Source organism: Mauremys mutica, chromosome 7, assembly GCF_020497125.1.
Source record: "Mauremys mutica isolate MM-2020 ecotype Southern chromosome 7, ASM2049712v1, whole genome shotgun sequence".
In the NCBI taxonomy this organism is placed as follows: Eukaryota; Metazoa; Chordata; order Testudines; family Geoemydidae; genus Mauremys; species Mauremys mutica.
The window spans coordinates 67,059,198-67,073,721 of NC_059078.1; the positions used below are offsets into that span (position 1 = coordinate 67,059,198).

The following is a 14,524-nucleotide window of genomic DNA, read 5'->3' on the forward strand; positions in this document are numbered from 1 at the left end:
GTTAGTCATAAGAATAATAATATTTCATCATATAGAATGTCACAGTGACAGCAGGTAAAGAAATATGGAATCATATAAGACCAAGCAAATGCATTTTAGACCTTGGGCTTGATTCACCTTTGCCCTCCACCTTTTGTAGTCATTTACACCAGTTCAAAGCAGTGTAAGTGGTTTGCCACACAAATTGCAGGGCAATGGTGAATTGCCAGGAAGGGTATTGTAGAGTGGATGTGATTAGACTATTCTATTCTATGTAAATTTTTATATTGTGCTTATCAACTTTGTATCTGTCCCCAGAGAGAGATACTACTTACAATTGAATGAGGGAAACAATAAGGCACATCCTGTTACCACAGCCAGAATTACTACTGACTAGAGTTGTGCAAAGTATTTGTAATTAAATGCCTAAAATGTAAAGATTACATATTTCCAAAGAAACTTTTTCTTTGGCATGCAAATATCTGGAGCCAAATGGGCCCATTTTCAAGGGCCAGTTTTTGAGCAAAATCAGGTCTTTTAAAAAGCAAACATAGGTTCACATTTGCGCAGAGTTGCACATTTCCTTTTGCATCAAAAATCAAGCAAAAATTCATGTTTCAGTGCAACAGTAACCAGTCAGTTTAAATAAAAAATAACTTGAAATCACATAATAGGATGAACAATTCTGTGTGAAATACTCAAAAACATCCTGCACCCAAAAATATAAAATCAAATAAAATGTGGATTTATCACAAATCTGCTCTTTTCCGAATAGTGGAAAACTTGTTGATTCGCTCTCTCTTTACAGTCAAAGTGAGAAGACATTAAGTGCAGGGCCAGGCAAAGATAGCATTTGATACCAAAGAGACAATCTTTGGATTTTATAGTACAGGAGGTATCACTGGTTTTTTGCTAGCAGATATTAAAGTAAATGTGTACACGATACTTAGATTCCTGTAAAACATTGTTAATAATCAGTTTCTTGATTGTAAGCTTTTCAGGGCAGGGATTATACCTTCTTTTGTGCTTGTACAGAGGTTTTATTTGTTTTTAGTTTTTAGTAGGACAAATTGATAGAATGTATACAACACCAATTCCACTAGCTTGTGTAAACGCCACAATTATTACAAGGCCCTTTGACGATTCTGAGAATTATTTCACACATTTCAAAGTACTAACTGGATGTGGAAGCCAATAAAATACATCCTGTTCCGCATTGATGTACACCTCGCCCCACCCTTCTGCCCTCTAAGGATGTAAGTTTAATCTTTGTATGCCAAATGAGTGCAATTGACACTTTTTACCACTTCCATTAATATTCTCACCAGTTCACATTGAATGAGCCTGATCTTTCTCTCACTCATACATGGGAACATCAGGAATCATTCCAATGGTATTATACCAGTGTCAATAAAAACAATCAGGGGAGATATAAATTTACCAATAACGTATAGGTTTGTGGGAGTGAATTTGAATGTTACTCACAGATGGGAGGTACCCATCCCTTTTAATGTAGCACTGCATTTTTTCTTTGCTAAAATAATCTTAGTTTTAGTAGTCCGTGAGGATTTACCAGCTAGGCTGATATTTTACTTGATTTCTAAGTTGTGATTCACATGTCACAGCTACAATCATTATCAAGACTCTGAGGAAGATGTCTCCTCAAATACATACTATTCAAGGAAGAGGCTAATTATAAAAGGAACTGAAAGCAGAAATAAATGACAAATGCTAATCTGTTCTGTAAATGGTTTGCTAAAAACAGTGCAAGACCAACGATCTCATGGTATATTAACAGGAGATAACATTCGCTTCTGGTTGCCATTGTTTCCTCTAGCAGCATAGCTACCATAATGCAAAATGCCTCTCCATACTGTACCAACTATGTCAGACAACAAACATCACCACTGGAGTTTAGAGAATAAAGATAATGCCATATACATTGCAATGCAAATTGTGATATATTTAATGCAAACAAAATCTTTTGGACAAGAACAAACAAAGGAAATTGCATGTCAAAGCTCAGAAAAGCTATAAGGTTTTCTAAGATTTCTGGTGGCAGTTCTTTCACAGGAAAGATGGTCGGTATTTCAATTAGAGTTGAAAAAGGGACTAAAAACTACAGATGATTTTTGAACTATTTTCTTCAGAGATCTATACTTTTAATTCCAGTGGTGATATGTGTTTGACACAGTCAGTACAATATAAAGAGGCATTTTGCATTATCAATACTAAATACATTAGCAAATACATGCATGTTTGTTTATTATTCTGATTTAGATGGCTTCCCTTACAGTTCGTTATACTGAACCATATTCCATTCTGTACTGGATTTTGACCATAATACATTGCACTTCAAGCACAATTTGGAAGATTCAAGGCCAAGAGATGTTTTCCTATATATCTGATTGAAAATATTCAGAATCTATGCAAATAAATTATTCAAATCTTTCCTAAAAGTAGGAAAATACTCAACCAATCACAGCTGCATCATGTGAAAAAGTATAATAATATATTAGGAATGCAGTCATTCTAGATTAAGTGTTCAATTGAATTTGGAGACAATTTGAAAGGCGGGCAAGATCACACTTTCAAGTGTCTCTGTGACCAGCATAAGGTTTTATGGAATAGTTTTCCACTGATTTTGGTCCAATATAAACCTAAGACCATGCCCAATCACATCACAACAAATTAGTTTCAGACACAAAATGGTAATCAAGTTGGGGGCCTATTCTGAAAGTGGAACTAAGAACTTCCCAGCATTGATGTGCTTCTCAATCCTGCAGCTGTTTCTAAAAGCTTCCTCCCAAAGGCACATTTAGAACTAAATTAAATGCAACTTTGACTTAATTAACGTTATAAATGATAATGAATACAGTGTGGATTCATAAGAGACATTTACATTGTGTTGTAAAACTGATAAAAATTTAATAACTCTTTGTTAATAAGTTATGTCTCTTTAGACCCATAAAGCCTAAGGCATTCAACGCTCTAGTCTAGGGTCTAAGCTAGGTTCCTAATGCAGGTGGAACAAAGAGGCAGAAGACTGACTTGACATTTGCTCTAAGCCTGCTCTGGATCAAGCCTCTGCTTGTTCATAAGTACTTTATTTCATATAGTAAAGGTCAGAATTTGGGCTCAAGGCAGGGCTATGACAGAAATGCTCAAGTGGAAACCGAGCTGGCCCTGGCATCTGTCGCTTGAGATAGCTCAGAAGCAGGAGAGACGGAGAGCTAACAGGCTAGCATCTGTCCTACACCAAGGAGGTAACAGGAAGAATCTGCTGCCTGGTGGTAAGAAACTGTCAGGGTGAGTTTCATGACAACCAGCCACACTCAGGAAATAAAAATGCAAACATAATTTCCATGTCACCTTGCATAAGGTCCTCTGCTAAACTCACTCCACAGGATGCAGACAGCATCTTTCCTAGCTTGTCCCCGTCAAGGCAAGCCCCTCACTAGTCACTTCCCTGTGACCCTGGTAAGAAACACTACCCACTGGAAAGGCCTAAAGGAATTAAAAAAGACTTCTTGGTCTCTTTTTCCCCCTCTCAACTCTTCAAAAAAGATTTGCTGCTAAACTTAGAAGTGCCTGAGTCCTGTGTTGAAGCTACTGTATGTATTTCTTTGCTGCACAGACATCATGAGTCAGGCAGAGCACCCTCACATCAGCCCACTGGTAAACACTGCGCCACAAAACTCATTTGAAAAGGCATCTGTTTCATTATTCATATATTCTGGTCATGTAGAACAACTAGTCAGGTTGTCTTGCTTTTACTATTCTACTGGTTGACAAGGAACAGCTGGGTGGTTGTTTTTTTCTGCTCCTGCATTTCTACGAATCACTATTAATCTATATCCTCATATTATCCTCAAATTAACGGAAAGCCAAATCATTTAGCATTGGTCAGGTTTAAATTAAAATATGCACCTATAAAAAGGATTCATTTTCCATCTTTATGAGAATCCAACACTGACTGTGTACTGGAAGTCAGATATTTGATAAACATGGTTTCAGCTTACTTTTTTGCATTGTAATTAGTCTAAAATAACAAGTTATATTTAAAATATTGGTTAATATCCTTTACGCACAGATGGATGAGAGCAAGGTGTGGTGAGAGAGCTAAACTCTATGTTGCTAAACTTTAGAGACAGCGAGCACACTATATGATTTTAAATTTCTAATTCTTTTTTTATCTGAACATAAGCACCGTGTGCGCATGCGCGGACACGCACACTGTACATAGTGTGCAAGCAACAAAGATCACACTGGTACAAGGTTTAGTTCATACAGTATGTATCCAGGATTGGTCCAGTGATGGAAAAACACGGCTAGACTGAGGGACCAGTGATAATTTTAAGGTCAGCTAACCCATGAACTAGAAATGAATGCTCTAGGCCACACAAATGCTGAGCTTCTTGTACATGTGCATCAACAGACTCGCTCACATGTACTCTTTCACATCCCTCTTTCAAACATACACATATATGGACAGCAACTATTTGCTCGTAAAAGAGGGACAAAAACTTCAGAGCAGCAGTGTCTTCTCCCTTTTGCATTCACTCTCTCTTATAAACAAATCCACACAATATAGAGTATACGGGGCTGGAATTATTTTCCCTTCTGTTTACTGATACTAAATAATTCTTTACAACCACTGCTTTTGTCTGAAAGCATTCACATTGCTCTGCCAAAACATTCGTAACCTTGAGAAAGCAGGCCTTACACAATCACTTCATTCTGAGCACCATCCTGCTTTTACTTCCTACTTTAATTCTGGTATGACTTTTGTATTGAATATCTCATATCTCCAACATTTCAGACTATGTTGATTCAAGATTTTAGCTCCAGCTTTTGTTTTCAGTAGCCACTAAAATCTTGTGAATGAAGAGGGGCAGAGATGGCAGACTGATTGGTATGATTCTAAAGTCCAAAGCCTCATTATCATCACAGAGTTAGATACACTTTCAGGAACGGTATACCATTCAAAGCACTGGACCAGTGACCAGAAAGAAAATATTTCAACGTCTGCATGTACCTCTAGCTATATATTAGGAAGTTAGTGAGGGAGGAAATATACTAAGGCCGTGGTGGAAGGATTGCTCAAAAGCAGTAAGTGCAAATGTCTAGCATGTGATAGAGGTGCAGACAACTAGGCTGAGAACTGGTTCAGAGAAATCATTGTTCCAACATTCAGCTCTGGAATGATGGTTAAAACTCTATCAGTCGGGGCAGCTTCAGGCAGTACTGCATGACAGCCTACAAAAATATACAAATGGAGCTGGGGGGAAATCATCCCATCCCCCAAGAAAACCCTTAAGCATAAAACCAACGAGTAATTATGGGGGTCTTATTTGTCTGAAATATACATCTCATGGAAACTGGTTTTGTGGTTTGCAAGAACTCTAGGGGCCTGGGACTACTATCAAGAATGCCCTGCCTCCGGCACCTACAAATTCAGGTGCCACAGTGAGGAGCATAGTATAAGAACCTACATAGAACAGAACAGCACTGGAACCTACATAGGTATTTTCCCTTTGTGTTATTTCTTTCCATTGTCTTGTTTTGCATACTTAAAAGGGCATTTAGGTGACATCAGCTTTGTTGACAGTAGCTTAGTCTGTGCATAGAGCTAATGAAAATAAATTGGTTTAGTTTATTATCCAGTAGCACTAAAGATTACATTTAAGATGCTGTGCTGTATGGTGCCTTGATTTTTATTGCGGTGGACTTTTTACCATAACTATGTTATTTAAAATTGATTATTTCCTTGGTAAAACTGAATGCTTATTATAACATACATAAGTATGTTTTAAAATTATTTCTAGGAGTTTTGAAGAAGATGCATACGATCCTGTAGATTTATCTAGGGGAAATATCACACAAATTTTGGCCCTCAGTTAGACAAGAATGGATCCAGAGTAACTATCAATTTCAATAGTAACTGAAGGAAAAATTTGTCCCACTGGAGGAAGGAATAATTTTTTTTGGAAATAGCTTTATGTAAGTCAATTTCCTCCCACAGAGTGGTTCACTGGGTTACTTCACAAATGTTGGATATTGGTGACAAACATTGCATGATTTGTCTTCTCTCTGGGTTTAATTAATAAGCTTTTATTGTGTCACTATGCCCTCATTTTAATTGTCCTTTTATATTAGTCTCATTAAAGGAATGTCAGGATAGAACAGGCTAACACTAACATACTCCAACACAGAGAGGTTGGGTCATTTCATAAAACTGAATTAGAAAAACATACCCATCTTATCATAATTACTTGCTTAACACCTAACAAGCGTATCCTGGGGGGATCTAAATCAAATCCATCTTTCCTCCCTCAACAGATCCCATCATTTCCCCCCCTCAACCTCTCCTTCCCCAATACACTGATGGCATACAGTCTGCTTTTTGTGCAATACAGAGAGGAGACAGCATGAGCAGAGAGAGGGTCACTGGGCCATGTGGAGGGGAAAGATGTCTTTGCGGGTAACAATAATAATAATACTAGTATCCCCAACAGCACATGTACCTCTATCCCTTCTGTGGCTGAAGTGAAGCTCACACAGCTGGGGAAGGAGTCTGGAGAATAGCATAGTATCCGGCATATTCCCCTTCAGAGCAGTGTAAGTTACATGAAATCTGGATCATAAGTTATGGTTGCCTTGAGCAGCACTAACTCCTTAGACCATAGCTTTTCCATGATACAGAGGGGGTATATATTAGTGTCTAGCAAGGGAATCCATTGCCATTATGGAATGAAATAACCGTGCTACTACTGAGGCACGCTCCATGTCACAACAAGCACAGGCCAGCATGGCTCCTAGCCCTCCACAAGAGCAGGTATTTCTGTCCTTAGGCTGTTTCATGGGTGAAATGGCATCAGACTAGGAACTGTGGATTTTAGGCATCAAGTCCCACCTTTTAACATGGAAAGCAGAGGATCTGGACCTCAGACAGCAGCTGCTCCCACGCTGATATGTGCACTCATTTAGAACTCACTGAATCATTAACATTCCAAATAAGAGGAACAAAAAACTACGCCTCCTTCTTACTGCCCAGAGCTTTTTATCTAACTAGTCAGTTAGGAACCTAGGGTTTCAAAGTTTAATCAGTTTGGTAAACCTAGGCAAAGACGTGCATCTTCTAACTATAACCCACTGGTCAATACATGTTACGTGTTCCTCTTTGTGCCTGATCCACAGAAGATGTCAATCTGTTACAACCCCAGTTACAGAGCCTGGCTCTTTAGTTCAAGCTGCCGAGACCCATGCTTTTCTCTGTCGGTCCCCAATCCAGGATGGTGGCCAAAGATTGCTGTGATCACACAAATATTTCTAAACATAGCCAGGTGCATGCTGAAGTGTATGTCCCGAGGAACGGAATTACACAGGTATCAACCCACTTCCATGAATGCCCTTCCTTGAGCACCTGCAAGCCTAGATACCATGGAGATGGGCATGGTAAAATAACCTACATAGATTAGCACAAAGCAGTAAACCTTTACTGTTGGACCATCAATTTCTGAGGCATATCAGTCATAATGTGATTTGGAGGTAGTGAGATGGTCCTTAAGTTAACCTGTTCCTCTTCCATTTAGGACTTTGTACATAGTAACTAATTCTGTGAACATCACCCAATAGTCTGTGGTGCAGTCTGTTAAGCACATATCTCTTGTGGTCTTGTTCCATCAAGGAAGTGGTTTCTTCCTTCTGAATTAGTCCAGGTTTCCAGATGCCACTCTTCACCTCAGTGTTGCTGCACCTCCAAAGCAAGATTTGGAAGCAACACTGAATTGCTGTGTATTGTGTCTACCTACAAAATGCAGCTAAAACACAAAAACAAACAAAAAACTGCTGCTCACCTTATATCTCCCTACATTTGCAAAAAACACCTCTTTCCTTTTAGATGGTTGCCACCAATGCCAAAAGAGATGTAGTGTATTTATAGCTAATCAAAATGTGATTTTCATAAACTGAAAGTTCAGTAAAATTCAGTCTAGTAAATAAACAGAGAAATAATCTCTTTCACTTACAGTTCAATATATACTGTAGACTCCACTTCCTCTACAGGGGCATACAATTAACACACAAAACTCCTATGTACATCAATGAATATGTAACTTGATACAGCCATAAGCTTCTACTTAGCACCAGATTCCTATAAACACAGTTAATTCTCATAACCATTATTCACTGTTTGAAGACATGACAGACAATGGTCTCTGATTTTATTTACCTTGAAAATAGAAAGCCTGCTTTTAAAAATAAAATATAAATAAAATAAAATAAAATAAAAATGAAAAACACATTAAGCAATCTTAGAAGCACACCAGCTCAACAGGGGAACCATGACCAAAGCAAGCCCTGTAATAGTATAATGACCTTTAATGAGTGTCTTGGGAAACAATACAGTTCTAGCATAAAAGACAAAGGGCAAAACTCATCATGGCTCCACTGACACTAATTCAAAATGATTTTCTGAACAACTAAAGAATGTAAGAGAGGTAATCTGATCTACCAATCTGACCTCACTTTGATTCCAGGGCCCTGCTGCTGCCATTTCTAATTGTCAAACACTCTAAATTTCACATCTGCTCATATTTAATGAAAAGCCGACTCTCACCACCATTCTTTGAGTTAACTAGCTCTGTCAAGATGGGCATCATCTGACCCCTCTGCACAGCAAAGAAAACATGGTGATTTCTACTGAAGCCCTGCCAGTGGAATTTTGTGTGTGTGTGTGTATGTATATATACAAAAGAAAGGCCTATGCTGGTTTGTTAAGGGCTTGAATTGATATTGATTTTTCTTACTTATTATTAACGGTCAAAGGTGAGTGGTCTCACATGGGGAAGAATGAGATCTCTTGATTTGACGGAGTGACGACGGGGGGGGGGGGGGGAGGAAGGCCGATGAAACAGAGGATTCTAAAAATCCCTAAAGCTGTCAATATCCTTTAGATTTCAGAATGCAATGTGGGTCTAACATGTTTCCAAAAGTGGTGCTGTTGAGGGCAATGATATCATACACAGGATGTTTTTGGTTGAATAGGCAATGAAATCAAAACCAGGGTTTTTCCCCTCTACAGCATTAAGTGAACTGGAAAGCTACACTAACTCTTCAAATTAGGGTTTCTCTTTGCTTGCCAGATGATACTAATGGTAGAAATGTCACCCATTTGTAGGGGACGTATTCATTTAGTGCTGTCTGTTTGCTGTTAACAGCAGTGCCAGGACTCAACCACATAATCTCTTTGCACGAGGCTGCATTAATGTAAAAAATATTGCGTGCTGTGTTGCAGAGACTAAGAGATTATATAAGTAAATGCATGTGCAGTAACTCTCGGTACTGGAAGATTCTCATTCACTGTTCTAAACACAGGGAAGTTAGTTTTACTGTACACGGTAGTGACACGGGGCTCAATAAAGGGTGCAACCTCTTAGTATACAGCAAAGGAATTACTAGTGGAAATTGTCATCCATTGAAGATGATGCATTAGAGATGACTAACTGGAAAAAGAAGTGAGCTTATGCCCAAATAAATCTGTTAGTCTTTAAGGTGCCACCGGACTCCTTGTTGTTTCTGTGGATACAGACTGACACAGCTACCCCGATACTTGGAAAAAGAAAGACAGAACAGCTATGCTGCATACTACTTATGGCAGTATGTAGAGTACATACAGGTCAAATCCCCCCAGCATGTGTATAAATAGCCGTGTAGATGGTGAGACACTGCTTGGGCGAGTTGAGTAAAGACACGCCTAAAGCCTTAGGGTACACACCCTACACAGCTCTCTACATGCCCAAGCAGCACCTCCCCCATCTATACTGCTATTTGAACAGTGTAGTGTCCTGCTGCCTCCCTACTGCTCAAGTCTTTCCCCACTGCAGGGAAAGACTCTAGCAGTGGGGAAAGGCTCCAGCAGGGACGGGGGAGGCGGTGGGGAAGGGGGAAAACAGCCGGCAAGGGCTCCAGCGATACCCAACTGCCAGAGCCTTTCCCTGCCACAGGGAGCTGCTGGAGCCTTTCTTTGCTGTATCTCCCATGCCAGGGCCTTTCACTGACATGTGTAGCTACACACTGCAATGTGGACACAGCCTCTGTTTCACTGTGGCATGTAGCCCACATATGGCTGCCAGTGGTGTGCAGTATAGATGTAGCTTCAGAGTGCTTATACCTATACACTGGTACACAGAGAGGGTTTGCATCACCAAGAAACCCCACTAGATAAAACTTCAAATGACAAGGCTTTTATGATTATGTGCCAAGAATCTGTCTCTCTGGATCAATGGATCACAGACCAAAATAGCTGGAGCCAAGGCATTCAGCAGGTGTGACTAAACACTGTATTTATGTTGTATCAAAAAGCTACTTGATGCAACATCCACTAATCCCATTGTACTCAGCACTTGGTGGAGTTCCTGTGTGCTATGCCATACATATCAGGTGATTGCTCTTCCTGATTAAAACTATATCTTTCCTATCACTCTGATTTTGCCCATCCATTTGGATAGGGAGAAAGAAAACAATCCTGCCTGAGACATAGTTTTGCCTGTTACGGATATTTGAACAGGGTGGCAGTTATTGTCATTAATAATCTTCCTCGACTGCTGACAAATCACTGAAGGAAAAGGTGTGCTCAGGATCCCAATAATGTAGTTAATAATCACTTGCATTGCTCCTCCCTCTTTGCTCTATGTCTTCAGAAGAGCATTTGTGGTTTGTTCATGATAGGTGCTAATCACTGTCACCTGCTAGAGGTGCATTTTTAAAGACTGACACGCTCCTCCTCTATTCAGGGGTACTTTGCGATGGACTACATGACAGGAGCTTGTGTCAGGGTAGACTCATTAAAGAGCAGCTTGTGATGAAATAGCTCTACACTGGGTACATCCATCTCTACTAAGCCTTCTGGGATGTCCATCTTGAATGAGGACTTCCTTCCTTACAGCAAATGAAGGGTTACAAAGAACAAGGCTAATGGGAAAAAAAACAAAAAACCCCAACTTCAGCTACAAATTGTATCCTGTATTGGAGACTTCCACTGCCTACTGTATGCCATTCAACCACACTGCTATCACAACTGCCCACTGAATTTATAGATTTTTTTAACCAGTTTGTAGTCACAGATTTAGACACAGACTCCCCCCCCAACCATTAATAAGGCATTTACTTTACTGTGTAATTATTGACAATTTATACTGTATGCATGAAATATAAACAAAAACATCACCAAGCTGCACTATTAAGGTCCCACATGCTGCCGCAAAGACGCACTATTTAAGAAGCACATTAAGCAAATTAATGAATAAATTAAATGTTGGTATTAAAAAAACCCCAAACCACATCATACATAAATATAGAGCTATATTAAAACTAATTCTGAAAAAAGCATCAGCCCAGTAAAACTCACAGAACTACAATGTACGACACAAGACAGGGATGATACCACAGACACCACAGACATGGAACAGCATGTGTTGGTGTTAAAACTTACAGGCACGTAAACTGGTGGAGCAATCATTAACAGAGACAGAAGAAAGTGGGAAGGCTCTCTCAAGGGTGTCCATGTTACTATGTACACTGCCTGACATGCAAGAGCAGTCACGCTCAGAGCGTCCGCAATCAAAACAACATGCCAGTTTCATTCTCTTGTAGATGGACATCTTGGCTATAACCATATGTTGGATGGGAGGAGAGGAAGAGCAGCAGGTTAATGGCAAGGTTATATATATATAACAAGGCAGCTGGAAGGTAACTTAAGGGATTTAATACAGGCCTTAGTTTATGTTTAACAGTCTTGACCCAGGAAAAAAATGCAATGTGATTATTGATAACAGTCTGGCTGCACATCAAAAGTAGGGAAAAGATAAATGACTCTTTATATTCTCCCTAAGTCTTATAGGGTGACCACAGACATAGGGAAGAATTGCTAATTACAATCAGATTTTTGGATTAAAAAAAGAACAAAAGTAAAAACAGAAAATCCTAAGAACATTTTTTTCCCCTGGCACAATTAACACTGCTGGGCCAAAAAGAGAGAGAAAAATTTAAAGATGTTAATCAATCATATAATTTGGACCTACATTGCTTGTGGCAAACATCAAAGTTATTTTTAAAAAAACAGACAGAAAGCCTCTCAAAAGTGCTAATAATTTCTCAGTATTAAACAGTGCCTGAGAAGTTTCTTCATTGCATTAAATTACATGTTATTGGAGAGTTACAAGACGTCTTCACAAAACTTCCTGAAAGATTTAGTGACTTTACATTATGCCTTCAGGAACTGAAATTGACTCTCGACAGAATACCAAAATTTGTTCACATGAGAGATTCAGCTAATAATGGCAAATATGCTTGACATTAAAGTCAATTCACAAATAAGGCATCATCAAAAGCACACAGAACATTGGTCCATTGGAACATGCTGAACCAATCATCGGCATATTTTCTGCTCCAAGTGGAACTGTGATTGAACATCACAACTGTCTTCAGATGTCAATCCAGAAAGTAAATAAATAAATGCTTACTTAGAAACCAACTCAAAAAGATGTGCTAGCATCAGCAAAATCCATTTGTGTCTTTTAAGCAATGAACCCAAAAGAGTGATACTATCTTCAATGTGTATTTGCTATAAATGTAACACGTTTAATTTAAAAATTACTCGAAAGTATCATTGCCCGATTTTATCTTATTCACAATTTGAATCTGAAGATGAAAATAAATGCCACTTGAAAATAGTTTCAGATGTTGCACTGAACCATCATTGTTGGTAATGCCTTAGCATGAACTGGCTTAGTTATACTGCCACTTAAACAGAACATTGACAGCCAAAAGCAAAACCTTCAAATATAAAAGTAGCCAAAAAGGTAAAGTTTCTTTGGCCTGCAGCTTCCATTAGGAAGTCTTTTTTATGTGACAATGGTGATGTTATTTAAATTATTTCCCCTCAGTTTTGCCATTTTTGAATGCTACAGTCACCAGGAAAGAGGGATTTATCTCTCTCAAATGGGTCAAGTCCTGTTCTAAGACCTTTGTGACTTGCCATACAGTATATTTGTCAAGCAAGGGTAACGTTATGATTGTGGAAAACAGGCATTGAGGGAGATGAATGAGTGATCTCTTCAGCAGTGACTCCATTCCTCTAAAACGTTAATTGCATTTCTAGTGGCATGTTCTTTTAGCATCTTAGTCAAGTTATCTTGCAGCTGTTCAGAAAGTCATCATGCAGCATCAGGCCCGTTCAGTGCATGGTACATCATTCCTCAGAGCTTGGCTTTTAGTATAAAGGGTTCCACTGCAGCTTTTGATGCATACAAATTTAGACAACACAGAAAATTCAAAACAGCATTTGGCTCATCCATGTTTCCCTCTCCTAATTCTCCCCAGCATGTACTTTTAAAACTAAAAGTTGGGGACAAAGTAGGTGAGACATATCTAATCAGTTTATGAGCAAGTTTCCATTACACCTCTTTTTATTTTATTATTTTGTTTTTCACTCTAACAACATGTGGAGTTCCATAGAGAAAAGATAAAGGGTACTTGCCAGAAACTAATACTAGGTGAGGGGAAAAGAAAGACTCGTTTTGAGTTTAAAATACAGCTGTTTTGAAGGATTTTTTCTAATCAAATGCTGTAGCGAAACGGTATCTGAAAATTCTGTAATACTATGTTGTTGGTTAGTAACAGTCCCTGGTTTTCAGTTACTTACAGCCATATTTTGTCAACAGAAAATAATAAACTATGACACATTTATTAAAATAAAAAAAATCATTGTTAAGGGCAGGGAAGGATCGGAAGGAAAACTTTTGGAACCATTTTAATCAGACTTAAACCAATGATGTGGACAATTTAAATCTTTCTATTCAATAAGGGAAAGTTTGTCAGGTACATCTTAAAACCCACACCTTTCAGGGACTGTTTTTAACTATTATTATTGGTTGATGTGGAGACCATGCATCATTTTTTTGATATTTCACATTGTTAACATGCAAGAAACAGGCTTTAACCTGGCAATAAATGTAACAAAAAAGACTTGCTATCAGGGTTTAAACCAGTATATAAGCAATCACATATTAAAGCAATACATTTTGTAAAGAAAACATGCTGTAACTCTTCATTCCTGTTACACAGTCATTTTACATTCATACCAAATACAATATTGAAATAAATTTAAATTAAAACATGGAATATTAGTAAGGATGATTAGTGAGAAGATCAAAGACAAGACAGAAATGATTAAAGATGGTTCAGCCACACACATACTGTTTCCTGTTAAACCTCCATAAATATTAATAAAAAATGGTAATCAGCAGGGGATAAGGGACTCTTTTTGTACAGCCTTTTGGACGGATGCTAAATTCATATGATACCTGTAGCAGCTGCATAAAAATCCAATCATTCTCTACCATACCCTTGTAGAAATGATCAGGATGCAGAATGGAACTGTTATTTGCAGTTCTGGTGAAAATAAAAACAGAACATAGAACAACTTAATTTCCTATTTTAGGTTCTTGAAAAACAAATGGATAGAAGGGAATGGCAGCTCCCT

General features: G+C 38.5%; 1 protein-coding gene across 11 annotated transcripts in view; it reads right to left on the reverse strand.

Moving 5' to 3' along the window:
* Positions 1–14,524, reverse strand: part of KCNMA1 (potassium calcium-activated channel subfamily M alpha 1) — an 898,917-nt gene that overhangs the window by 106,672 nt on the left and 777,721 nt on the right. For 4 of the 11 annotated variants that reach the window (XM_045022993.1, XM_045022994.1, XM_045022987.1 and 1 more), the window contains one exon: positions 11,474–11,647. The exons of the other annotated variants lie outside the window; for them this stretch is intronic. In XM_045022993.1, the coding sequence (XP_044878928.1) occupies positions 11,474–11,647 (174 nt within the window). The remainder of the gene's footprint in view (positions 1–11,473; positions 11,648–14,524) is intronic. 11 annotated transcript variants of the gene reach the window in all.